Source organism: Bipolaris sorokiniana (genome assembly GCF_000338995.1).
Source record: "Bipolaris sorokiniana ND90Pr unplaced genomic scaffold COCSAscaffold_10, whole genome shotgun sequence".
NCBI lineage: Eukaryota > Fungi > Ascomycota > Dothideomycetes > Pleosporales > Pleosporaceae > Bipolaris > Bipolaris sorokiniana.
The window spans coordinates 282246-307935 of NW_006911904.1; the positions used below are offsets into that span (position 1 = coordinate 282246).

Below are 25690 nucleotides of genomic sequence, written 5' to 3' on the forward strand. Positions count from 1 at the left end.
ACCAACCCCCCCCCCCCCCCCCCCCCCCCAAAAATAATAAATATGAACTGCTTTTATTTCCCAAAATATCCAGACTTGAAGAATCTTCATACCCAGTAAAATAGCAAATCGTCACGTCTTTTTTTATATCCACGCATACTACCCTCTTTTCCGTATTAATATCAAAGAAAAAAGGCCCAGTAGTAGTAGTAGTAGTAGTCGCAGACTAAGAGTCCTATGGACCTACATAGTTCAAGTCATGTGACACTGCTATCAATTTCATACATTCCCGCATCTACTATTTATTTTTGTTTCCCGTTGCTATAAATAACAGATAGGTGATAAGGACAGGGGTTATGAGGGCAAGAGGTGAGCCGATACAACAATGTTGTTCGAGATTTGAAAATACGTCATGTAGCATGGACCTTCTTCTTCTTCTTCTTCTTCTTCTTCTTACAAATAGGTAATTGCCCTGAGCTTCAAAGAGACACCAAGTATCATAGTTGATTCGAAAATACTGTAGTAAAGAAGAGTAGGGTATATTCTGATTTTCGTCTACGAACAAAAGAAGCGTGGCCAACATGAAAATAAAAACTCATTATCTACCGTTCAGACATTTCATCTCATTCTCCCATCTTTTTTTTTCTTCTCTTTCATACTCATTTGCCGCCTACATATTGCACCGCTCGTACTTTTCCCACCATCACACACGCATCATTGTTATTGCGTTGTGACGTAGAAAAAGGAGCTGCTGTGAGCGAGTCATTACTACATATCAAGGGCCGGAAAAAAAAACCAAAAAAAAGACACAAACTCAGCAGTCTGAGAGTGGACCTCCTCCCACGCACAAGACACACACAGCTAGCCGCTTGGCTAGGGTTGCCAGTGCAGCAAAAGGGTATAATGCAAACCAACCAACCAACCAACCAACCTAATCCTATCCCGAATTCATTCCATCATTTGATTCCGTCGCGTTTCATTCTGATCAAAAGGTATCAAGACATTTATTTCTTGCCCTTCTTCTTGTTCTTCTTCTTCTTAGAGCCGCCAGGTGTCTGTTCGCCGTTCGCCTCACCATCGTCGTCCTTGTCATCTGGGTTAGGTGTCGAGGGAGTCTCAGGTTCCCTGGGGGAACCGGGTTCCGAGGGTACTTCGACTTCAGTCTCCTTGATGTCATCAGTAGCAGGGACATCGGCAGAAGCGGGTGCCTCCTCCTTGACGGGCTCAGCTTCCTTAGCCTCAGCCTTCTCGACAACCTCAGCACTGGCCGTCTTGAGCTCCTCCTGGGCAGCCTCAGCCTTCTCGAGTTGCTCCTTGACAGATACTAGCTCAGCCTTGACTTCGTCGCGCTCCTTCTTCAAAGCTTCCGAGTCGGATTGCAGGGCAGTGGTCTTCTCCTCGTTCTCCTTTAGGGTGGCCTGAACGGACTCGAGTGACTTCTTAGCATCGGCAGCTTCAGCCTGAGCGGCTTCGAGGTCCTTGGTAGCAGTCTCAGAGGCCTTGGTGGAATCGTCAAGCTTAGCCTGGAGGGCAGTGAGTTCAGACTCCTTGGCCTTGGCAGCCTCAACGGCAGATTCGAGCTCAGCAATCTTGGTGTCGTTGGCCTTGATCTTCTCTTCCAGCTCATTCTTCTCGGTAGTCGACTTCTCAGCAGATGCCTTGAGGTCGGCAATCTCCGTCTCAAGAGCCTCTGCCTTGGAAGAACCCTCGGAAGCCTTTGCAGCGCTCTCTTTGGCCTCGGCCTCAGCCTGCTTGGATGCCTTGAGCTCCTCCTCCACAGCCTCCTTTGCCTTCTCTGCGGCGGCAAGATCCTTCTCAAGAGAAGAGACTTTTTCGTTGCCAGATGACTGTGCAGCCTCGAGAGCCTCAGAGTGCTCCGACTCCTTAGCAGCAAGCTTAGCCTCAAGGTCGGCAACCTTGCTGGCTTCAGCCTTGGCCTCGGCGAGTTCCTTCTCAAGTGCAACAATCTTATCGTTGCTGGAGGACTCAGCGGCCTTGACGGATTCTGAGTGCTCAGCCTCCTTAGCCTCAAGCTGGCTAGTCTTCTCCTTTAGGGATGCCTCTAGCTCGCTGATGGTGGTGCGAAGGCTCTCAGTCTCCTGCTTGGATGATTCGGTAGCCTTGGTGGCCTCGTCCTTTGCAGCGATGGCAGCCTCGAGATCAGCCTTGGCGGAAGCAAGTTCCTCATCCTTCTTGGTGGCAGCAGTCTCGAGATCAGACTTTGCGGTGGTAGCAGCCTCAAGGTCAGCCTTTGCGGAAGTGATCGCTTCTTCCTTTGCGGCGGTGGCAGCTTCGAGGTCGGCCTTTGCAGAAGCGATCTCCTTGTCCTTTGCAGTAGTGGCAGCCTCGAGGTCAGCCTTGGCGGAAGCAAGCTCCTTCTCCAGCTCAGCAACCTTGCCAGCATCAGCGGACTTGGACTCCAACTCGGCCTTTTGAGCAGTGAGGCTCTCTTGGGCCTCCTTCAGGCTAGCCTCCAACTCAGCAATCTTTGCGTTCGAAGACTCGGTAGCCTTGGTAGTCTCGCCCTTGGCAGCTTCGAGTTCAGATTCCTTAGCAGACAAGCTATCCTTGGCCTCCTTGAGCGAAGCCTCGAGGTCAGAGATGGTCTTTTGAAGACCTTCTGCATCGCCCTTGGATGACTCAACGGCTTTGCTCGCCTCTTCCTTCGCTGCGGTCAGCTCAGACTCCTTGGCAGCAAGGCTCTCCTGGGCTTCCTTCAACGAGCCCTCAAGCTCGGTGACCTTGGTGGCAGAAGCCTCAGACGCCTTGCTAGTCTCCTCCTTCTCGGCCTTCAACTCAGCTTCGAGCTTCTCAACCTTCTCGCGAAGCTCCTCAGCTTCCTTCTTGGCAGCAGCCGTCTGCTCGTCGGAAGAACCCTTGGCGCTCTCAATCTCAGCCTCAAGCTTGCTAACAGTGCTCTGAAGTCCAGCAACCTCCTCCTTGGCAGAGCCGATGGCCTTGGATGCATCACCCTTGGCGGCCTCAAGCTCAGCGTCCTTTGCGGAAAGGCTTTCCTGAGCTTCCTTGAGAGAAGCCTCGAGTTCGGCAATCTTAGCAGTGAGGGAGTCGACATTGCTCTTGGCCTCCTCGGCGGCCTTGACAGCAGCCTCCTTCTCGGAAGCAAGAGAAGATGATGATGCCTCAAGTTCAGATGTCTTGGCGGCCAGGCTGTCTTGTGCTTCCTTCAACGACTTCTCGAGAGCAGAAACCTTCTCAGCAAGCTCCTCAGAGTCACCCTTGGACAAGTCGGCGGACTTGAGCTTCTCCTGTAAATCGCTAATCTCAGTCTTCAAGCTGTCGACCTCGGTCTTGGAAGATTCGGTAAGAGACGCAACCTGCTCGGTGGCAGCAGCATGCTCCTTGGTCTTAGCCTCGAGGTCGGAAGCCTTTTGGTCAAGGGTGTCCTTGGCCTCCTTGAGAGAAGCCTGTAGCTCAGCAATGGTGCTGCGAAGACCTTCAGCCTCGGCCTTGGAAGCCTTCTCTGCATCAGCGTCCTGGCTACCACGGATAGCAAGCTCGTCGGAGAGCTTGCTGTGCGCGGCTTCGAGTTCAGCGTGCTTTGACTTGAGCTCCTCCAGTCCAGAGAGCTCTGACCTCAAGACAGCGACCTCAGCGGCAAGCTCCTCGACCTTTGTCTTCTGAGCGTCCCGGTCGGAAGCAAGAGCATCAAGCTCAGACTTGGCGACAGTGTCGGCATTCTTGCTCTTGAGCTCCTCGATGGTGGCGAGAGCCTCAGCAAGCTCCTTCTCAGAGCTGCTCTTTGCGGCGGTCGCCTCCTCCAACTGTGCCTTGACAGTAGCAAGCTCTGCCTCCTTAGCCTCAAGCTCTGCCGAGTTGTCAACAGGCTCAGAAGTGGCGGCGGCTGGCTGCTGGCTGTCAATCTGAGCCTTGAGGTCCTCAATCTCTGCTTTGTATGACTCGATAGACTTCTCGAGGTCGGAAACGGTGGCGCGGAGAGTTTCAACCTCCTGGTTCACGTCGGCAATCTTAGCTTGGAACTCGGTCTCGCATTCTTCACGGACTGTGTTCCTCTCCTTGGCCTTGGCTTCACGTACTTGCTGTACAACAACGCTAACCATGTGCTCCTCGAGTTCCTTCTTGTCTTGCTGCAGGGTCTGCTCACGCGACTCAAACTCCTTCTCGCGCTCCTTGTGGTCCTCCTCTAGACTTCGCACATGCTCGTCTTGTGTGGCAGCAACGCGCTGTGCCTCGTCGAGGTCACTTTCGGCACGGGCAAGCTTCTTCTTCAGCTTAGAGATTTGCGTCTCAAGGCTGTCAGAATCATCTGGTGAAGGAGGTGATGGAGAGTCTGCTGATGGGGGAGAGCCGTAGGTCAGTATGTTGCTCGGAGGTAGTGTGTTTAGTGGAGACCCTCTTGCATGGAGGGAGATTGGATAGTAGGGAATCGCTGGAGAATGTGTTATTGGGCAGGTGGGGTGGGGTGGGGTGGGGGGAAGGGGACATGTGCAGATTACGTACCGGCCTCGTCTTCACTTAGCCGTCTGGGCGCCTCGCGGGGCGTCTCAGGCGGGGTATCTACGCCATTGTCGTAGGGCCTTACGTCTTCTTTGCTTGGTGGTGTAGCCTCGGTGGTAGTGACCGGGGGAGCAACGGGAGCGGGCACTGGAGCGCCCGCACCAAAGAAGTAGTTGTACGCCCTCTTCATACTGCTGGTTCGCTTGGGGATGCCGGGTCGGGTTGAGCTTATCGACTTGCGTCCGCGGCGGTCCTCTTGCTGGCTTCCTTCGGCAGTGACCGTGACGGGTACCAGAGGCTCAGCGTTCCTGTCCCTCCTAGTGCTCAATGTTCGGGCTGGGAGGAGCCGTCTGCTGAACTTCTGAGAGCCGGATTGGATATCGGCGAGGATCTGCTTCTGCTCTTTTGAAGAGACCCTGTGAGGTAGTGTTAGTGTGTTGGTCTGATAGAAGAGAGGTAGGCAACAAGTAACAGGCCAGTTGACATGTGACAGTGGTGCAGGTCAACGATGGGAAGTGGGGGTGGGGCAGGTAATGAAGGGAACCGAAAAAAAAATAGGTGATGGGTTGAGGGTGCAACAAAGAGGACACCAAAGGGTATGGGTAGAGCTTCTTACCGAAAGCGGCTCGGATATGGGAAAAGGAAAACAAGTGCTTCGTGGTGCAGTCCACACACTTGGGAAGCAGGTGGGTGGTGAGGGGAAGGAGGGGTGTGTGTGAGGTTAGGAGGAGGGGAGGAGGAAGAGGGAAGGGCGTTGACGGGGCAGCGACTCACTCATAGCTTTCTTTCCTGCCCCAGCTCGGCATGATTCACGCGCTTCCTGTGCTATCAGTCGGTCGGGTTTGGTCGGGGTGGGCTTTCGATGAAGCGCCACTAGGACGGCAGATTTAGGGCAATCCAATCAAGGGAACGTCCGTCGACAAGAAAATTTTGTTGCCCTTTCTGAATGTGGGCGGGCCGTCAAGTCTCCTCACCGCACGGTACGAAATGGAGCTTTACTTATGTACAAGCACAGCAACACGTTGGATCCTGCATGCAAGCCCTGGTGGGCAGTCGGGCGCTAACAGTCGGCTACGAGGATGATACAGAGCAGGTGGGAGGGGAGAGCCAGTCATATACGATGCTATTGCTCTTAGCAGCTGTGACCCGGCCTTGACCTTCACACGCTTTAATGCGCGCCCAAAGCCGCCAGACACAAAAGCCCATGCCATGGCATGACGGGCGGTCACAGTCCGCGCGCGCCCGCCACCCTCCACCCACGCGGCTCCACACCCCTGGCCTTTCTTACCGCCTCGACTAACAACCCTGCCACCGCCACTACTACTGCTACACTACCACCGCTGCCCATTGACGATGACGACGGTGAGGCCACGGACAGGTGCTGCTGTCATCGCCTTTTTGTTTCCTTGATGGTCAGTCAAGGAGTCTGTCTGAAGATGAAGATGCACCAGGACACCACCAGCCTTTTGTACTCGCCCCCCGCCTCTCTTCCTCACCAGCACACCAAGTCTCCACCACTGCTCGCGGGTACCCCCCTTACGCCAATCACAGCTCTGCACGTCAGTACCACCACGTCGCGTCCAAGAACGACATGCTTTGCACACCTTCAGACGACCAACGACCTTTTCTCTCGCACGCGCGGTAGCCTGCACGACACAACTCACTCGACTCGCTCTCTCCCACTCTGCCCCTCCAACCCCCCCAATTGCCCCCCTCCCCAAACTGTTGACCGAGCGCTCGCATCACCCGCACAAGGCCCCAGCACGGACACGACGCGTGAAAATGTGACTCGGCATGATGCGAACGCCAATGGTCTGCAGGAACACACGGCCTTTTTTTGTTGTGATTTTTTTTCTGTTGGATTGTGAGAACGAAGCACTGTTTCACTCCTGTTTGCCTATTATCTTTCAAAACATGTGAACATGTAGTAGTATTCTTTCCTTTCCTTTCTTTTTCCAACGTCGGTATGAGGTCCGCGGCAACTAAACAACAAGCTGGACAGTAGCACCCTGTATCATGCACACCCGCATCTGCCAGCCGGCCAACCAAGCAAACAAAAAAACAGGGCTACGGGGCTGACTTCCCTCTTTTCTTTCCCTGTTCCCTCGTTCAAATGACAGGAAGAGAAAAACTAAGCGGTCGATGCGTTGATGCGTTGTTCGGGCGATCCGCACCATCAGCATCATTTTTCCACTCGCCCAAAGCGCCCTAGTCTCGTCCTGTTGCACGCCTCGCCTCGCCCCCATGTCAGTATCACGCTCGTGATCGCCTTAGTAGTCAAAGACGACCTTTTGCCTCGCCCAAATGTCCCAAAGCCCCAAAGCTTAATTCCCTCCAACTAACCAACCACCCTCATGCATAAAAAAAAGTGAATAAAAACAATCCGAGCAAAATAGAAATACACAACGAAGAAATCGTAACATCAAGACATGCAAAGAAAAAAAAATTCTGTTCTCGTATCCCTCACCGCATCAAACGCGCACAGCACACCATCATCACAACCCCCTTCCCTTGCAACCACGCACTCGGCCTTTTTCCTTTTTTCTTACCCCCCTTCTTTCCCTTCGCAAACATTATACCCTGCATATCCGCACCCGCCGCCTCGCCCGTTGAACAAGCACAAGCGCCGCCCAAACCCCTCCCCCCCCTCCCCCGCGCCAACACCAACCTCACTGCATCTCTTTCTCCCACTCTTCCCACCGCCTCTTTCCCAATCACACAAGATCATCGCTTGCATTTAGCACCCAGCGGTCGACACTCGCGCGGGAGCCAAAATACGACGCATAAAACCCCCGCCAAGAGAGCGGAATTTAAATCACTCGTAAGGTTCAAGTTACTACTTAGCCTCTAGCGTAACATACGTAGAGTAGAGTAGGCGTAGGCGTAGGCGTAGGCGCCCTTCGACACCGCTAAGTTTGCAAAGACCGGGGCTTGGCATGTGTGGACGGGATAGGCCGCGAAAAGGAATGGATGAGGGGGGAATAAGTATAGTGTGTAGTAACCCGGCAAGTTTTAGTACGTACCACTAGGAGCTTCTGTGAATTTGGGGACTAGTACATAGCAGTCAACTTACGTGGGGGAGAGGAGCTTGAAAGGTAAAGTAAGCCTCGTATTGGATGTAAGTACCACCGTCGTCGACATTTATTCCGTCTGTGTAGGTTGGTGTATGTATAAGCCGTATACTATAGACGAACATAATCACGCAAAAAACTGCAATGGTTTACTAGTGAACAAGTGACAGAAACTCAATTTGAAACTTTAAAAAAACGCCCTAAACTATGCTACTACCTAAACCTTGTTGGACCGTCCGTCGTGGAGGGAAGAATGGAAGGGGAAGAATAAACACAAATACACTAGTTATGCAAACCAAGGAAACCCGCTAAAACACATCTTCACACGCTGGGGGGAGAGGGAAAGAGGGAAACACAAAATAACTCCATCGAAAAGGCCCACCCGCTAAACCACTGTAATTGACGGCCAATGCACACCCCCTCGATTCATGCCGACCGTTGACGCATTGTGCGAGCTGCTGCTGATGCTGCTGCAAGACCCGATCGCCAGCTCCGCCTGGCCGCCCTCGACTCAGCAGCAGGCTGCGCACCGTCGTCTTCAAAGGAGCAAACAGGCGGTGGAGCACCTCCACTTGCACACGTGGGAGCGCCACTGGGCGATCGCCCCGTCTGCGGTTGTGCGCCCTCAGACTGCGAACGGCGGTGCAAGACGTGCAGCGAAGCCATTTGCTGGCCACGTCCAGGGTCGGCGATAGCCCTGGTCCTCGACATGATTTCCCGACTGAGGTGACTCTCGACCCATGCATATCCGCCAGTATCGCTCCGCTGGTTTCTTCTCGCCTCGCGGAAATCCTCTCTTCTCCTCCTCAAGTGCCTCCGTCCTGTGCATAAAACAAAAAAGAGTGTCAGCTAATATTGATAAAACACAAACTGCTCATTCAAACTAATGTGGAGATCCAAACAGACCCCTTCGTATCCGGTCGCTGATGCCACCATTTCCCGAGCCTGCATCTCCGTTATTAGACGAGTTGCCCTGGTTGGAGGATTGTGGACCTGAGGATGCTGCAGGCTCATCGTGGGGGTCAGTTGACGTGCCCGAACCCGCAGTGAACGCACCAGGCATCTGGGATGTGGGATCATCGTGACCGCCCGATGAAGCAGGGTTGCCAGACTGGTCCTGACCACCCTTGGTGATGCCCTTTCGGCAATGCGGGCAGGTATCGTGCTCTAGCAGCCATGCTGATATGCACGGGTGATGGAACCAATGCTTGCACGGCAACATAGTCACCTGTTCGCCGATATTGACCTCGTCCATGCATATACTGCACTCAGCCTTGTGCTCCTCACCTAGCATCTCCTCGGTAACTTCTTTCCGGGGTAGGGCGTCGATATCAGCCTGAGTGGCGGGGCCAGGTGCATTGCTGGTTGCTGTTTGTTCCATGAGCTGAGAGACGATGCGGTCGAGGCCTTCTTGTGAATACACGAAGTCTCCCATGTTGCCAGCCCCAGGAACCATCATGCCCATTGCAGAGAACAAGTTGAGAATGGGGTTGCCCATGACCCGTTCTCCGGGGCCATGAGTGTGCTCTCCACTAAAAGAGCCCTGGGCTCCACCTTGAGGAGAGCCATGGGCGTGAACGTGGCCAGGAGGTGCACCAAACGCGGCAAAGAGCCCTGTCATAACGCTATCCACCTCATTAGCAATTGCATCATTATGGATTAGTATGCTTGCTTACTTTGTTAGCTCGTCCACAGGCTCGGCCCGCCCAGCGCCGTTTCCGCCGGGAGGAAAGAGACGAACTCCGCCGTGATATGTAAATCTTCCTCCCCGGATTTGAGGTCCTCCTTCTGTACCTTCGTTCTGTGATTCGTGGAAGGCAGACTGATTCCGATTGGTCCCTGGACCAGAAAAGAGGCCCTCGCCCTGGCCTTGCCCCGGAGTCTGTTGCTGGCCCTGCGGCCGTAGGCCGGCGCCAGTCAATCCATTCAGCATGGCCGTGAAGCCGCCTATGGATCCTGGCGGCATGCCTCCGTGGGGAGACACGGACCTGGTGACAGTAGCTTGTAGGTTGTAGCGTCCGGGGGCAGTCTGTACGAATCGAATATTGCTAATGTCGTCCTCCTCCGGATCGTCATTCTGCGACAAATTATGGTGCGGATTGCGAGTTTGGCCTTGTCCAAAACCAGGTATGGAGTCAGAGTCGTCGCCGTCGTGTCCAAACATGTTGCTATCTCGGGGATCGTTGTTTTCTTCAATCTGGTCCGGATTAGCAAAAGTCGACTCATGTCCGCTTCATCTCGTGTGGTGAGTTGGAAGCTGGGTCTGATGGCCTCAACTCACGATCTCTGTGAAGTCTGAGCCGCATTCTGGGCAGGACAGACCATGTTCATCCCGGTACCATTCATCGGCGCACTCATGACAAAACATCATGTCACGGTGGCCGGGCCGCTGGGTTTGTGATTGCGCATTCTCACTACTTGACTGGTCCATGATAGCGTGCGTGTCGCGTAGGGTAATATATAGGGTGATAGGGCGTAGTCGAGAGTTTGGTGCAAGTAATCCAGCCAGGAAGTAACGGTCTGGTAGCGGAGAGGCACAAACGTCGATCGGAAGCTACCACCCAAGTCAATCAATTCGGAGCCCTGTCATGCGCCGTCGGCAGTTATGCTGTACAAGCGGGGACGCCCTGCAGATGCAGACAGGTGCAGGGTATGACTGTGAAGTCCAAAAGCACTGAATAGGTCTTGGGTTGGCAGAGGAAATGTCAAGAAGAAGCGTGCGGCGAGATTTGGCGATTTGGTGCGGACGATGTCAGATGGAAATGACGTTGCTATCGGGGCAGGGATCCAACAAATGTCCCGCCGCGGGCGTCTAGGACGGTCGGAACTCGTCTAACGGGCGCTTGAGGAAAACCGGATTTGAATGAGCGTAGTCGAGAAGTAAGAGGAAGCTCGGGTCGGCTGGCGTGATTTTGTTCACAATGCGATTGATTGCCCGGTTGTGACTCTACGGTATGTTTGTTCCATTGACTGTCCCTCGGGTTCTTTCATGTTCCATTGGCTTCCAGCTTTGTCCACCCGTTGAAGTAGTCACATTCAGACGAGGCAGCAGACGCAGACATCTGCCAACATTCGTCCGTGGTCACAGGTGCGAATTACGGGGTTTTTGTATTTACAAGTATTCAAATGCCGTGTTGTTTGACCATCTTGGCCAGAGGTATAGAGCCCACCAACGCCTTTCCAAGTGTGTGTATCATCAACGCGCACGAATGCCCAACTTTTTACCGTTCCTCCGTCCTGATCATGGCTGAGAAACGCGGTTGGTCATACTTCACGACCTGCGCGGGCCACCCCTTAGTAGCAAACTCCCCACCACGCCCGCAGCAACGACAATTCCTCCTACAATCGCGGCGCCTACAAGCCCTTCCTTCGCAACCTTCTCGTCGATGAGACTCTTCAAGCTCCCAGCCTGCAAGTTTGCAGGCTCCAGCTCCAGCAAGAGCTCGTTGTATCGTCGGGCCTCAGCGTAATTGCCGAGCTTGTAGTTACCCAGAGCGAGGTAGTAGAGGCATTCGCGCCGACGCTCGCGCGAGTTGCGAAAGATCTCAGAAAGCAAGCGCACGCCCTCTTGTTGGTCGGGACGAGAGGTTGACTTGATTAAGCCCTAAAGTGTCATGAGCTCGGTTGTCGCATATGGCGTTGCGCACATGTGGAGGTACATCCGTTAGAGCGGGGAAGTCGTACCCATGCGTAGTTGAACTTTGTCTGCAACCCAACATATTCGCCCTCTTTCTCGTACTGTGCGCGAAGGACTTGCAGCTCTTCAGGCTTGAGGGGCGACTCTACGTCGGCAGCATCTAAGGGGAATGAGCGTTCGTCGGCCCAGAAGTCGTTATCCCACTCACACGGTAATGACGGCGGCATGGCGACAGCTGGTGTTGTGAGAAATCCAAGGCAAAATGTGTCTTTCCAAAGACCTATGTAGGTGAGTATCGTAGGGTTACTTGGTAGAAGTTTTCGGCGTCAAGGAGCGGGCGGTCTCGTGAAAGCTTCAGGTGCCTAAGCCGAGCAGGCGATCTTTTACCGTGACGTACGCCTCGGATCTTGCAAACGCCACAAATGCGCCACACCTGTGTCTCACGCCACAGTCACAGGCTCCGTTGCCATGCACGCGGTGCTAGCACGGGCCATCCAAACAAGAACATCAACACCACGCCTTCCTCGCGATACACATGATCACCAGTCTGCCACACAACAACCAAGCACACGTTTTATCAAACTCAAACATCCACACATTAATCACGCAATTCAAGCACACTATTCACAATGCTCCTCGATGAAGATCCCGCTGCTGTAAGGAGTATCCCGTCTATGCGATTGGCGCACAGCGACTAACACAACAGCAGCTCATTGCGCAATGCACCTCGCACTTCAAAATTGGCAATGACAAAACCTCACTTCACCGCATCAACGAATCCCTCAGTACCCTGAGCGAGTTCCGCACACAGCATCTGCGCTCCATCCAGTCATCTCTAAGCGCGCTGAACCGCACTCACCAAACACTCTCCGCAAACCACAACCACACCCTGTCACAGCACAACCCGACCAACCATGCAGCAGAGATTCTAAGGCTCGACACTGAGAAGTTTAAGATTGCGAAGCAAGCCAGCGATTTGGAAATTGAGGGCGAGAGGCTACAAAGTGACCTAGCAAGACTGGGAAATGTAGCCAGCGAGCTAGAAGAGGAGGGTGTCGAAGGGGGCGTCGAGCCCAAGGCAGACGAAGATGCTACTGTGTAAGTTGAAACCTCTCTAGGTAACAAGCCAAAGGCTAACAGCTATTGTAGACTGAAACTCAAACTCTACCGTACCCTCGGCATCGATGTCGAAGCTGACCCGACCACTGGCGAGTACAACAAGGCTGTCATTCGCAATGCAGCCAAGGGAGACGTGCATGTGGTCAATATTGACCCCAAGTTTTCGCGGCACTTTTACACCAACTACTTCTGGCGGACACTTTGAGTTGGTACGGGAGTATTTGTATTCACACTGGGTGCAAACTGTGGTTTAGACGATGGCGTCGAAGTCTAGGGCATGGCGTTTATTCATGACTTGATTATGAGATACCTATTTGTTTATGGCGTTGGACTTTTCCTGGATCAATAGTACAGTTCACATGTTGTATCTCATAAGCGGATATAATGCCGGAGTAAATAATCTTGTAGTACGCTATTCTACATCATACAAGACAGCAACACGAATGATAGGATTGAGCACGCGTATTGTCCACAGCGAGCATCTGTGACGTAAAAATTATTTCACTGGATGTAGAAGTCTACTCGAGAAATTGTCTTGCAGTGATGAGGCAACACCGAAAAAAAAACATCCTCAATCGTTCCTGACCACACGCACTCCTCTCATGACCTATCATATATAAGTCTAGGATTCTGCTATCAAACCCCAACAATAGATAGCTATTGGGATAAAGAATGTATAGAGATTTTCTCAACCCTATAAAACTATACTGCTGAGGAACAGTATACTTGACCAATATCGGTAATGTGTTACGGAGGGATTCTCAACTGATAGGTGCTGAGGTTAACTCTTCTTCCTTGTTCACAACATTGCGGATGACATGGTTCGTCCTCCAGACCTACTCACGGCACGTACATACCGAACTTCACAACGAATTATAGTACTGTGCGCCGAGTCTAGATGTTGAGCCCAAATCTTAGATCCATTGACCACCAGCAACCCCGCGTGCAATGTGCGAGTATCTCCTTCACCATCTCCGTGAAGATTGCACCAGAACGTATCGGAACCAGGTATTGCACACATGACGAGCGACTCTGCAGTACTGCATTCGACCAGGTGGCACCAATGCTCATCTTCCTGCGACCAAGTCCACTGCTATGTTCGGGAACTCGGTCCCACAATGCGAGCAATCTGCCTCTAGCATTGCAAAAAAAGGTTGTATCGCGATTCGATGTCCAGTTCCGTTTGGCTGGGGTCCTCGGCCCAGTCGTAATGTGCATCGAAATTCTGGCCCTCAAGATAACGCGTCACTTGTAGTGTCTCCGTCCAGTCCATTCCGGTGAAGCCTTGGTATTCAGCTGCACAGAAGAGTACACATTGAACAACAGCATCGTCTCCAGGAAGGTAATGCGGAAGAACTCCTTCGTTCTGGGCTTAAAATAACGCTCCCATCTTTGGTGATGCCCAAAGACTTTTGGAATCTGGTTTCTTTCTTCTAATATTGATAGTTAGATTGGGGGTTCAATCTTTCCAAGTATTCTGCCAAGGTTTCCTTGCATCAGACTTACGCTGGAGTCTGAACATAATTTTGCTCGGAGGCGGTAATGAAGTTTTTGATATGCTGAATGAGCGGGTCGTGAGATAGAGTGCGCACCGTATATTGCGGACCCTCGCAGCGATCCGGGTAAGGCATGACTGACTGTTGCTGTAGAGCTTTGCTACTAGTTGATAGATAAAGCAATGGACACTGCCAACATAGCTGAAGCAATATACAGCCAGAGCTGAAGCTGTTCCTGCTCGCCATTTTTTTGGTTCCAATACTTTAATCACAATTAGCCTTTTGCGCAAGGAATTGCATAGCAATATAATTGAGATAGTAAAAGTTACCAAACTGGTTGTAATCCCCGGTAGTAGGTGATTACTCTGCCCCCCTGTTTTCCACATCTCTTCGTAAAAGGTATTCTAGTGTTGAAAATATCCTATATACTCGTCTTACTTCCATTCCTTTGCGTCCCGTGTCTACTCTATACTTTAGAGCTTCCCCTTGTAGTCGTCCACGGGATTTGGGTCGAACTCAGTCGTTTGGCGTTTGACCTAAGCATAACCAATGTCGGGGCTTTCATCATCCCCGGGGTGGTCACCAATCCAAATTGAATCGCGCTTCTCCTTATAGTTGTCGACAGGATACGGGCCGAACTCATTCGTCTCGCGCCGGGCTGGGGCGGTTACAGTCTTCCCGTTTGTTGGTGCAGCAAAAGCGGTGCTGGCTACTGCCGCAACTGTAACTGCGGCCTTCGTGAAATGCATTTCGAAAATATGTTGATTGCTTGATTGAAAAGGATGGTTATAAAAGTCTCTGAAGTCAGATAATTGTATGTAGAAGCTGAAGTGATGATTCAAAACTAAATTCATTCTATTCACCGTTTATATATTCCAGCTGGTAAATAGGTAGATCACCGGAAGTCGGATTTGATCGATTCACGCGAACTTGTTTTCTTTACCGTTATTCGGGCTATTCTAAGCACTATAGCATATGGAAAACGGATTTGAATCTGACAGGATATTTTAGCGGAGGCTTGTTTACCACTAAGCAACAGGCAAACCCTTCCAGAACGAGATGCTCCGGTTGGAATGAGCAGCTGACATCGGATCAATCGGAGAACTGTACTTGAGCGGAGGATCAACATGACAATTCAAACCGTCTTCTTCAAGGTGACCGCGACACCTTCTAAGTGTCGTAGCTAATTTTCTCCAACGCTATGTAATAAGTAGACAAGGCATCATTTGCAATGGCCCGAATCGGAAATCTCCCAGCGCCTTACATCTTGTAGTATCTAGTGTTCAAAATTGCTAGTGCTATAAAAGAGGGATTTGCGTCAAGTTAGCTGAGCCTCTTGTTCGATAAATGATCTTCAAACTAGTCGAGATGGAAGAAGCCTGGTTGCTTACAAGCTGCTCTTTTGAGAGTGAGGACATGATATCTCCTTCCGACAAAAAACCGGTTCATTATCCGAAATCCCGCTTCCCTCGCTTCTGCTCGCTCAGAATCTCTTATTAAACATGCTTCTTATCATCACTCTTGTGACAGGTATCATTGTATTTATTGGAGGATAAACCGATTCAATCAATACTTGTACAGGAGGCGTTAGATGAATCGAATAGATCTCCGTTTTTGCTCCTATATATGGCTTTCCATTCTTTTGGTGATGACAATTACTATAAAAACAAAGAAAGGATAGAAAAATCAGTTCTACGTTTACCAACGCCCAGCCTATGCTATCTTTTCCCAAACTCGACCCATAAACGCCATGCTCAACGCAAAAAAATATCATGTATATACAACTCTCTCTCCCCCTGAACCCATTTTCTCTCCTCTCAACCCTCACAAAACATCTAACTACTCCCCAAAATCCTTTCATACGCTTCCTCCACCTCCCTCGCCACCTCCAGCAATGTCACAATAACAATCTGATGCGTAACATTCGGCAAACGATCCCTATGCAACCCAATCCACTCCAACGGGGGCGTCGCCTCACCCATATCCCTCAACTGTGGCGTTTCGATCAACGGCGGCTCAAGAGGCGTATATTCGTATTTAGACTGCGGTACGTTAACCACGGCTGTGATTTTTTCTTGGTTGTCAGAGGATGCGGAGGGGGCACGCGGACGGCCCGAGGGCATGGCCATTTTGTCTGCGGTCGAGGTGCTGGAGTCGGGGTTATCAGAGGCATCCTGGAGGGTCTGCGAGGTGCTGATTTTGATGTTTGATTCTGGGAGGGGTTTGCCGAGGCGCGAGGCGAGGGTGCGCGAGTGGTTGGACCACATGGTGCGGATGTAGGAGATGCGGGAGTAGTTCCAGCCGACATCGACCTTGCCTTCGAGGGAGCTACGGAAGAGGTAGTCGATATGCGTGCTTTTGGGAACTTGCCAGGTGTGCATTGTTGCGATGACTTTAGGGACCCGGAGGATGGTGCCACCGCGGGCAGAACTGACGCTTGTGGAGACGTCTTCGACGTCGAGTTCAGTGACGGGCTTGCTTTTCTTGGGCGTTGGCACGGAGGAGAGGGCTACTGAGAGCTGGCCTAGGGTCATCCCTAGGCTGGAATGTATCTTGTTTTTCTTTTCGAGCGCAACGGCGAAACGGGCTTGCATATCACCGGCTTCAAGCATGAGGACCTGGTTGTCTATAAAGGTTGAAGGGAAGACACCAAAGCGTATTGAGCGGAGTGTCAGCACCACGTCCGTGTGTAATGAGATTGGTGCCTTGAAGCTGTCTTTGTCGGATTTCGGGAGAATCTGGCTCTGAGATGGCGAACGATCGAACGGTTCGGCTATGGATGATTTGCGGCGAAGGAACTTTTCGATATCCTTGAGAGACTGCTTGTATGCTTGTTGGTTGTCTTGAATCAGTCGCTCAACTGCCTGCCACAGTGCTAAACCTTGCGCAGCACTTGTCGCATGGCAAAACACGTGAACTTTGCCACCATCGAGAATGGCAACCAGCCGGTCTTGTACATCTTCGCCTTCTGGACGGACGTTGTACATCATGAAGCCGAAATCGGCAATATCCGCTATGAGGAAAGCCTGGAAGTCGAAACCTGTCTTAACACGCAATTGACGAAAAGCCACAGAAGCTTGGATGAGCGGTGTTTGACGAGTACCTGGGTCTTGTAGTGGCCATCCGATGGAAGTACGTACTTTGATATCATGCAGCTCAATGAAGCCACTTGTACGACCGGTGCTTTCGACACCAATCTTCTCTACACCAACGCAAAGATTCTGCTCCGCTGTAGTAGTCTTCTTGGAAGATGCCCACAGGTTGTGGATATGCAGCCATGACTTTCCAATGGATTGACCTAGGTCTAGATCAACCTTGACGTCTGCGATGGCTATGTTGGCGTTCCATGGAAAGGCCGTAGCCGCAGCGACTTGCTGATAGCGTTGTATGAGGTACTCTTGTGGCTCGGAATTGGCATTTTCCGGTGTAGGCTTGGATGCTCGCCTGATTTCTGGGGGTATCCAGATTTCTCGAAACAATAAAAAGTCTTGTAGTTGACGCGCATTGATCTGAAGAGCGGTCGGGTTGATCTTAAGGATGGCAGAAATACCGCTAGTGCCGTTGAGATGTTTGCTATTCACAAGCGAGAGAACAATAGATTCCATGTCGAGGCTGAAGGTAGATTCGCGAGAGTAGACATGTTGAACAGTGGTTTGAAGCTTCTCGAACATAGCGGATGCAGCAAAGAAATGGCCATGCTCTTGGGACTTGACGCTGTTAACGGTAATGTAAATATCTTCGACCTTGGCAATTGCTGCGACGCGAGCGATGGGCTGGCAACTAAGACTGAACTCTTGCTTGCATATTCTAAGCCCAAGATTCAGCCTCGTTCTACCCAATAGCGTGGCAGGGTCGGCTGTGATGATGTTCTCGTCCTCGAGGAGTTTTGCAGCTGGCTTAGATTGTCCTTGTGGTTGTTCGGGCTGTTTAGGCGAATCAGATGTTCCTTTGTCATCTTTTTCACGTACTACTGCCTTGATGCTATCAGAGATGTCGATAATGATAGGCACGACGGTGGGGAGCAGTGTGTTGGTGGATCCGTCGACACGAAGCTCAGCGTTCAAAGAGGGATCACTGCCATCGTCCATGTACTCAATCCGGACTGCCACGCCAGGCGCACGCAAAGCCATGCTGCTTTTTGACTCATCACCTACAAACTGGCTGTACCTTCCCTTCTGCTGAGCTCTACCCGAGGAGCCTTGGGCTGGCGTTGCATCGCTGCCATGGACATGAACTACAGCTCCAGCAAAGTTGACGTCAGCTGTCAATGAAGCTAAGCGTTTGTTGCCAAAGGGATTCTTTCTTTGTGCGCCAGTCGTCGTAGGGGTCATGCTCCAGTTTGCAGAGGCTTCGCGGAACTTTTTCCCAGCAAGAGAAATCGATTGCTCGATGATGTTCCCAGGCAAAATGAAATGCGAATCCAACTGGAGATCAAGAGACTTTCCAGCAGCAAAGAATGCGAGTTTACGTGTATCCTTCGTAGACGCATATGCAACATTGAAGACCATTTTGGGTAGCAATGCTGAGTTCAGTGAGCGGTTCTTCTTATTTGCTGATACTGGTACCATCTGGAGCCGCATGTCTTCAATCATCAACCGTGCTGCATCGTCTTTCTGGGTGGATAAGTCAATCCTTCCAAATGAGAGTACGAGATCCTGGATCTCATTCTGTGGAAAGGGGACGACTGAGTTACCAACGATCCAGCTGACTTGCAGATCGAGAAGTTCCAAAGAGTATGTGGATGTAAAAAGGGCTCCGGAAGAGTCGCTCTCAGCGTCTTGTTCTGCATGCCGTTTGAGACTACGATCACGTCGCTGAGAGATTCTACTCTTCGTATGTCGAAGGCGTCGCAGATATCTCTTTTCTTTGGAAAGGTCCAAATCCTTGATTCGGTCCTGGAGATGATTCACGACATCCACAACAGCAGATGCGGTATCCGCGAATGCATTCACTTCCAGACCCGAACTTCGCAAACGGTAAACCCTACGCGTGGGCTCGGATTCCTGTTCGGTTGTGGCTTGGAAGACTGCGCTGAAGGTCAGGTTGCCACAGCGACGAATCGAGTCGGGATCCTTCAAACTCAGGTCGACAGTGACCTCGTGAATTCGCACGACTGCCTCAGGATAGAGCATGATGCTTTGATCTGCGTCGATGTTCGTGGCGTTGAGTTGTACGGTCGAAAGTCGGAACGCAAGATTTGCTGTTGGCGAATCTTTGCCTTGGCCTGGGGCGCTCGCAGCTATGTGCATGCCATGAAATGTCATCTTCACAGTGAACAAAGTGTCCCGAGAAGAGGTTGGAGGTTGCGGAACTGGTGACTTTGCAGAAGCCGGAAACATTTCTTCAATGCGAGTCTTCAAAACCCCGATATCATCCTGGACTGCCTTGAACATTTGTGCCATCTCAGGTTTGTTGATAGTAGATATCAGGCTCTGAATCTCTGATGCTTGAACCTGTACCTTTTCGACAATACCTGATGCAGCAATCTTTGTCTGAGTTTCATTTTGTTTGATAGTCAACCTTCCATTGAGTGGTGGCAGCTCGACTGAGCTGATAACGTGAGAACCTTCTTTTGATGTGCTGTATAGCCTGTGAAGACTGGCTTCGAGATCGTAATCAACCTGCAGTGTGATGCGCTTTCCGAGAGCTGGAATAACAGCAATGCGTCCAGACGAACCCGTGATCGACCAGCCGCAAGGCTGCAATATGGCGAGCTCAACTTGATATGAGTCCATGAACAGCGCCAGAGAGATGTTTGGAAGCTGTGAGGCATCTTCTTTGGGCTTTTCGAGCTTTTGATCTGCTTTTGTGATCTCTTGTAGTGCTGCAGACTGACGATGGAAATAGGCTACCTCGTCTTTGAGCACCCTATCCGCGAGTTCGATAAGGCCGAGTACATCGTCTTGTACTTTCACAGTAATTCTGTGGCTTGTTGCAGCCACCTTGATCTCGTTGGGCAACCTCTCCGTGCTGCTTTGTTTTGTCATTGCGAAATCTATACTCGGTCGTTCGAACTGAGTTTTGGCAACTAAACGTGAGCGCGAGATAAGCTCACTCACAGCTACGTCAACATGCAGATGAGCAGACAAGATTTCGCCCATTTTCGACGCCCTACTATCCGCATCGAGAAAAGAGAAGCGCATATTTTGAGACGTATTGATACTCTTGAGGTTGAAGGTGTCTAGAGTGATTTGAAACTTGTCGGTCGCGAATACCACTTGCAAATTGTGATCGGACGTGGGAGCTGGTCCCGCGAGTTTGTTGGCAGGTGTCGATTTGGCCTGCTCGATTGCTTTGATATTCTCCTTTTGAAAAAGCTTCAGCAAGGATTCGGCAAGCTCACAAATCTCCCACCGGATATGAAATGCAGTATTTCTTGAGCTTATCTGAACGACTGTAGTCTTTCTTGGAACATCCTCGGAGTCGACCAGCATGAGTCCATTGGGTTGCGTGGGAGGCAACAACGCAACATTGATTGCCAAAAGCCCTAGCGAGACCTCGCTTTGCCGTGGACCAGGATCGACTGTCAGCTTGATCTCAGCAGACTTGATGTCAATATACAAAGGCGCGGATTCTGGCGTCGGCAATTTGTTTTCCAGGTGTCCAAAAAGGAATTGGATTGCAAAACTCTTCTTCACGTGTGCGAGATCCCATGTACGCCACTGGTCCAACATTGCAATAATTTGTTGCTCAGCATCTTCTGGAGATGTCACATCTGGGCGGGAGCAGTCACTTAGGACAGTATCCTTCTCGGCTTGTGGCAGACACTGCCACGTATAGCGAAACCTGGAAATAATCTTCCATGAGTCATGACTGCGTAGATGGTCCCTTGTTGCGCGTAGAGCGTACGACGCTTTGGTGAGAAATGCTGGATCCGCATACTGGTCTTGTGCACAGCTGAGATGCCAGGCGAGATAGCGCAATCGCTGCTGATATCTTTGATCGACTTCAGCGAACTGATGAATGAGCGTCTCAGCCATGAGTGCCGTACGGTGGATAAGCGCTGCCAAATAGTCCACCTTCTTGCTTGCCATTGCGTTTTCAAAAGTCCGAAAAGACACGTTTATCGATGTTGTGTTACCTTGAAACATCCAGAATAGGACGTCTCTCATCTCAGCTTGAATCGCAACACTTCTAGTAGCAGTGTCGAGAGCGCGCTCAGCCACAGAAAGACCAAGAGATCCCAGCGTTGAGTGCAGCGCAATGGTGTCTTCTCCAGCTCGCTCTCCCGGGAATTTCTTGAGTCTTGCCGTAAGGCCAAGTCGATTGAGAACAACATCGTATTGATCCTGACCCGTCTCTTGAACAGAATGGGATTGGAAGCTGTGCTGGAATCTGACGTGGGTGAACGGTATGCGAATATTGAACTCGAGTGAGCTACCTTTCCCCTCCAGTCGATTTCGGTTTTGAAGAATCTTAGTCATGACACTGAGTTGGAAGTCATCCAACAGATCCTCAGGTCGCCTGGGCTGAAGCAGCTCAATCAATTCTGCAACACAGGTAACGAATTCGGGTGTACAATACGCCCTTATACCTGGCTGGGCACTAACCAGTATACTGGTGTGCGTGAAACTCTCATCGAAACGCTTAGCTGCCACATCATCAAATGCAACGTCATTCATGCTCTTTTGCTGTTGGATAGCAGGCATGGCAGGGAATGGTGGCACCTCGGAAAGATCTGGGGTTAGTTGCTCAAAAGCAAAGCAAGGCGCAGCCAAATTGCTAGAGAATGCAATAGATGACGGGACCCAACCCTGTTCCTGGTTGTCGCCAGTTTCAGGTAGCACATGGGAGTGACGTTTGTAATTTGAGTGTTTTGGTGAAGCTTCAAGCAAGGCCCCACTTTCATTAGAGCCTATGGTCCTATCGCCTGGTTTACGGCGAAGGGTAGATCGAATGCTGTCGGCAAAGGATGAGGCTGATGAGGATTGCTTGCTCTTTTGACGTAGTCTTCGCCCTGTAGTAGACGAACGAACTGAAGAAATGTTGGAAGATGTAAACGAACCATCTTGGCCACTCGGCGGCCCATAGAGAAAGATGGGATGAGGCACGTCGGGGTACTGCATAGCAGGTGGACGCAGATTGTTTCTCATGCCATCCTCTTGATGAAGGGAGCCCTGGTCACCCGAGAGAATGAAGCCAGTGCGCTGAGTCCTTTGGTCGTGCATTCTCAGGTGAGCCTGCTGGCGTGCGCGTTCCTCTGAAAAATCCAGCTTTCGTGTTAACAAGTCAAGCGAGAGTGTGGTCTGGAGGTAAGCCTGAGGTACAATATCGTCCCCTTCCCTGGACCGCACTCGGTAGTGCGATGCAGTCTCTGATGGGACAGCAATGACGGTCAGGTCAGGCACAAGAACGTGGAGGCGCTCAGAGAAAGTAGCTCCAGCAAGGTCGTTAAAATTCAAAGACACGGGTTTTGTCTTCAGCAAAAGAGCCTCTTTTGCTATATGTATGCAAATGCTGAGATCATGTGTCCTGAGGCGGAGGAAGGTAGTATCGTGGATGATAGGTATTTCTGTGAGAGGCAAAGTATTCTCATCATCGTCGAGCGTGAAGGCAAACGAACGTGCTGCTCCTGCTGCTGCCTCGAGAAACTCCGATGTGCAGTCTCCGGTAATCCTACCAACGTCAAAGTCCCAACTGCAAAGGTAGGTTGGCTCAAGTGGTGGCAATCCGAATAGGCGGTGTCCATAGATGACTGTGGAATCGACGAATAATTCAGTACGGCCACTCGAAAACTCGTTAGGTACATCAGCGTCTGACAGCAAGCCTCCAAGAGAAACACTAATTGGACTGAAATTCACCATTAAGTCCATGTAGTAGTTTGTGAACCTTAGATCAGCGGAAGCATATGGGAGATCCGCTCGGATGCCACGCTCAGCGGAGTACAGATTGGCGGGTAATAGTACACAAACGTCGTCTGCAGAAACACAGAGGATTACATCCAGGTCGTTTGAGATGCTGGATGCATCACCATTCGGCGATGCCCCTTCTGCTGTGATGTTGGCGGCCGGGAGCCCCTGGAACTCTTCCAGTGTCTTGAAGTGCATGTCGTCGCCAAAATAGTTGTCCTTGATCTTCATGAAATGGTTTATGAGCCAGCCGTAAAGTTCAAGGTTAAGCTTATGGCCTTGAATGTCCATGTAGAGTCTGTCGGTGTTCATCGGAGACGTTTCAGCCATGAAGGTATGGCTACCGCTTAACGTTAGGCCGCCAAGGTGTGCCACATTTGGCGATTGCACGAATGCCTGCAGCGTGTTCTTTGGTGGCATCAAGATTTCGAGACCTAAGTTTTGGCCTTTGACGTCGAATTTAATCTCGTTCTGAAGTGGTCGAAATTTGTCGAGCGGTATGAAGACATCGCCCTGCAGCCCTTTGCCGGACAAGATGATAAAGTTATTATCTTCTAAATCGGCTGGATTGTTGATGATGTTGGAGTCATTCGTGTTGAGATATATCTTGAAGTTGGAAAAGTCGACATTAAGTAGATACTGGAAAGGCACAAAGAGGAAATAGTCAGGCGGTGGACCAGTTCCCCAATCAGCAACGAGATCCATAATCAGAAACATGTGATCTCTGAGCAAGAAAAGTTCCAAGTCTTGACATTTGATGTTGAACAGCCACTTTCGAAGAGTATTCCAGCCTAGAGGGTTGGATAAGTCGCAGTCAACGGAAAGCGCACCAGAACGCCACAAGAGGCCATGGTTCACGCTCGAAGATATCTCGGTGCTTGGGACATCCACGTCTACTTTGCTTTGATACCCGTGTTCGGAGGCGTACATGTCCATAACATAGTTGACAGTAGATTTCTCAGCTATCTTGACGTCGATCCATGCAAAGGGGCGAACATTTTGCGACCCAGTAGCATCTCTACGCTTTCCCCGCCTGATTCGAGACTTTGCTTTACCCTTGTTCTCCCCCAGCTTATCATGTGCCGCCAAGGTGTGGGCCTTGCCTTTCCATTTCCAGTCTTTTGAAGATTCACGAATTGGAATACGTAGTACCGTGTCCTCTTCGATGCTGAGATAGAGCTTGAAAACAGAGAGCACACGGAGGTCTCCGGGCTTCAGGGGAGTCGAAGGAACAGCGTCTACGCGTGAAGCGGGGAAGAAGATGGACTGGAAGACACCACGATGTCGGTCCGCCCATGGACCATAGTTGATTATGCCACCAAATACCTGTATGTCCATACCATAATCTGGCGGAGCACATCCGTTCATGTCGTATGGGTGCGCATGGTCCACGTACTTACTGTGGTCCATGTCATTCGGCACAGGACCTGGTACGTCCCAGTAGAAGGAGATATTGACACACGGGCAGTCGGCGATCAAAGATGTCTTTGCATACTCGATGCCATCCCACTCGCCGTGACCATCGTTGGTGGTATCGTCAAGATAACGCGCCAATCCTTTCCAACGCTCGCGCCCGGGAAACGTCCATTGGGAATTCAGAGGAGGGTTGTGGTTCCCGGAACTATTTTTGGTGTGAGTGTGGATTGAATCGTTATCTTTGGAAAAGAAATGAAAGAGGCTTGGGATCCTCGTCAACCAGCGCCAATGCCTCTGATGACTGGCTTCCTTTTCAATGATGCTACCTTCAGAGGATCCCTCAGCAACTTCTTGCTTGAACTGTACGGCGGAATCAAGCTGTCCAATCTTGTAGTCGGGGTTAGGCTTCATGTGGACCACGGGATGGGTGATTTGGAAATTGAACAGCTGCTGATACACATCCAGGGGTCCGCTGGCCGATGCATCGAGAGTGCCGGTTGCTTTTTCAAATTGCGCAGTTATAACAGCTAGCGTGTGCTCATTCCCGACAACGATGGCGCCTTTGACAATATCGACATGGACTGGGAGCAGCCTGAGGAAAGCGGGAAGGTCGGCCTTGGTGGGGCCAGGTGCAGTGGAGCAGCTTGTATCCTGGCGCGGGACTTTCTTTTCGGCTTGGGTATGTGATTTTTTCAGCTTGTTGTTGTGGTGGTGGTGTTCGTTCTTCTCTGGCAGTTCCGATCCGGAAACGGAACCTTCGGGGGTCTTTTGCTGTGCGGCATCGCTCTCGGCCTTCTTTTGTACGGCTTCGATGATACCGTCGTAAGCAGGGCTGCGGTTGTACAAGAAAGCCTCGATTCCCGAAACTTTGATTGAGAAGCGACATGGCAGCTCCTTCCGCGTCTGCTTGCCTCCTTTTTCTGCCTTGTCCACGTTGCCACTGGCACTGCCGGATCTGGTACGGGAGGTGCTCGAAGAGTAACTGGCGCTGTCACTACCAGATGCAGAGCTATCGTCGGTATAGACACCGGCATCTTTGACGCGACGCAGCCAGTAGTTCCAGGTAATGTACCCGCCATGTACCAGGATCGTCTCATTATGACCATGATATCGTATCTCTTTGAAGAAGAGGCGGCCGCCAAGCAACGAGACTTGGAGGGCGGTAATGTCAATGTAGGCATTGAAGGCGCGCCATGTGTATGCGCGTATGGCGTATGCGGCAAGAGTCGCGAACAGGCGGTTGAAGTAGAAGAGGAAGAAAATGGTCAGGATGCCGCATATGAGCAGTTCAACGAGGAAGATCCTGCCAGCGTTAACTTGGGTTTCCGGGCATGCCCGCACAGAGGGCTCACCAGTTGAAGCCGTCGCGGGGATCCAAGGGCTCCGCGACGATTCCCGCCATGATTGTAGCGCGTTGTATGGCGAAGTGTGTGCGTCTTCATGGCGCCATAGGGGAGACGACGGGCAATGGGCAGCGGCAGTCAGTATGCATGGGACGAGTGCGCTGGAGCGATGCCAGATCAACGGGGCGACATGGCCTCTACGTGCGCAATTTTATTTCTGTGATATGGGTATGTGTATACAATTATCGCAGCAGCGAACAGTGTGTATCAAGTAGCGTCGGGGATGGCGCTACCTCGGGACCCA

The 25690-nt window shown here is 51.3% G+C and overlaps 6 protein-coding genes across 6 annotated transcripts; 2 read left to right on the plus strand and 4 right to left on the minus strand.

Annotated features, from left to right (window-relative positions):
- Positions 1-983: 983 nt before the first annotated feature.
- Positions 984-5545, minus strand: COCSADRAFT_201026 (uncharacterized protein; the record flags this gene model as incomplete). The annotated part of the gene is made up of 3 exons (XM_007703557.1): positions 5230-5545; positions 4459-4871; positions 984-4387 (listed from the first exon to the last, which is right to left on the minus strand). Exons 1-3 carry the CDS (start codon positions 5259-5261, stop codon positions 984-986), a joined length of 3849 nt encoding a protein of 1282 aa, XP_007701747.1. The 5' UTR covers positions 5262-5545.
- A 124-nt stretch (positions 5546-5669) lies between these two features.
- On the plus strand, positions 5670-6323 carry COCSADRAFT_191620 (uncharacterized protein; the record flags this gene model as incomplete). Its single annotated transcript, XM_007703558.1, has 1 exon — positions 5670-6323. The coding sequence occupies one exon, from the start codon at positions 5670-5672 to the stop codon at positions 6321-6323; it is 654 nt and encodes a 217-aa protein (XP_007701748.1).
- Positions 6324-8409: 2086 nt separating this feature from the next.
- Positions 8410-9957, minus strand: COCSADRAFT_94266 (uncharacterized protein; the record flags this gene model as incomplete). Its single annotated transcript, XM_007703559.1, has 4 exons — positions 8410-8519; positions 8568-9151; positions 9203-9723; positions 9808-9957. 4 exons carry the CDS (start codon positions 9955-9957, stop codon positions 8410-8412), a joined length of 1365 nt encoding a protein of 454 aa, XP_007701749.1.
- An 840-nt stretch (positions 9958-10797) lies between these two features.
- On the minus strand, positions 10798-11390 carry COCSADRAFT_94346 (uncharacterized protein; the record flags this gene model as incomplete). The annotated part of the gene is made up of 3 exons (XM_007703560.1): positions 10798-11130; positions 11211-11323; positions 11372-11390. 3 exons carry the CDS (start codon positions 11388-11390, stop codon positions 10798-10800), a joined length of 465 nt encoding a protein of 154 aa, XP_007701750.1.
- Positions 11391-11646: 256 nt separating this feature from the next.
- COCSADRAFT_120947 (uncharacterized protein) lies at positions 11647-12745 on the plus strand. The gene is made up of 3 exons (XM_007703561.1): positions 11647-11819; positions 11873-12261; positions 12313-12745. Exons 1-3 carry the CDS (start codon positions 11793-11795, stop codon positions 12485-12487), a joined length of 591 nt encoding a protein of 196 aa, XP_007701751.1. The 5' UTR covers positions 11647-11792; the 3' UTR covers positions 12488-12745.
- A 2610-nt stretch (positions 12746-15355) lies between these two features.
- Positions 15356-25445, minus strand: COCSADRAFT_120949 (uncharacterized protein; the record flags this gene model as incomplete). The annotated part of the gene is made up of 3 exons (XM_007703562.1): positions 15356-21409; positions 22073-25346; positions 25396-25445. The coding sequence occupies 3 exons, from the start codon at positions 25443-25445 to the stop codon at positions 15614-15616; spliced, it is 9120 nt and encodes a 3039-aa protein (XP_007701752.1). The 3' UTR covers positions 15356-15613.
- Positions 25446-25690: the final 245 nt, after the last annotated feature.

What these genes read in the sequence shown, in the direction of transcription:
- COCSADRAFT_120947 (XM_007703561.1), top strand. Translation starts at nt 11,793, where the DNA reads ATGCTCCTCGATGAAGATCCCGCTGCT. An exon ending in TCGATGAAGATCCCGCTGCT is followed by an intron (nt 11,820 to 11,872) that starts GTAAGGAGTATC and finishes ACACAACAGCAG; the next exon opens with CTCATTGCGCAATGCACCTC. An exon ending in GCAGACGAAGATGCTACTGT is followed by an intron (nt 12,262 to 12,312) that starts GTAAGTTGAAAC and finishes CAGCTATTGTAG; the next exon opens with ACTGAAACTCAAACTCTACC.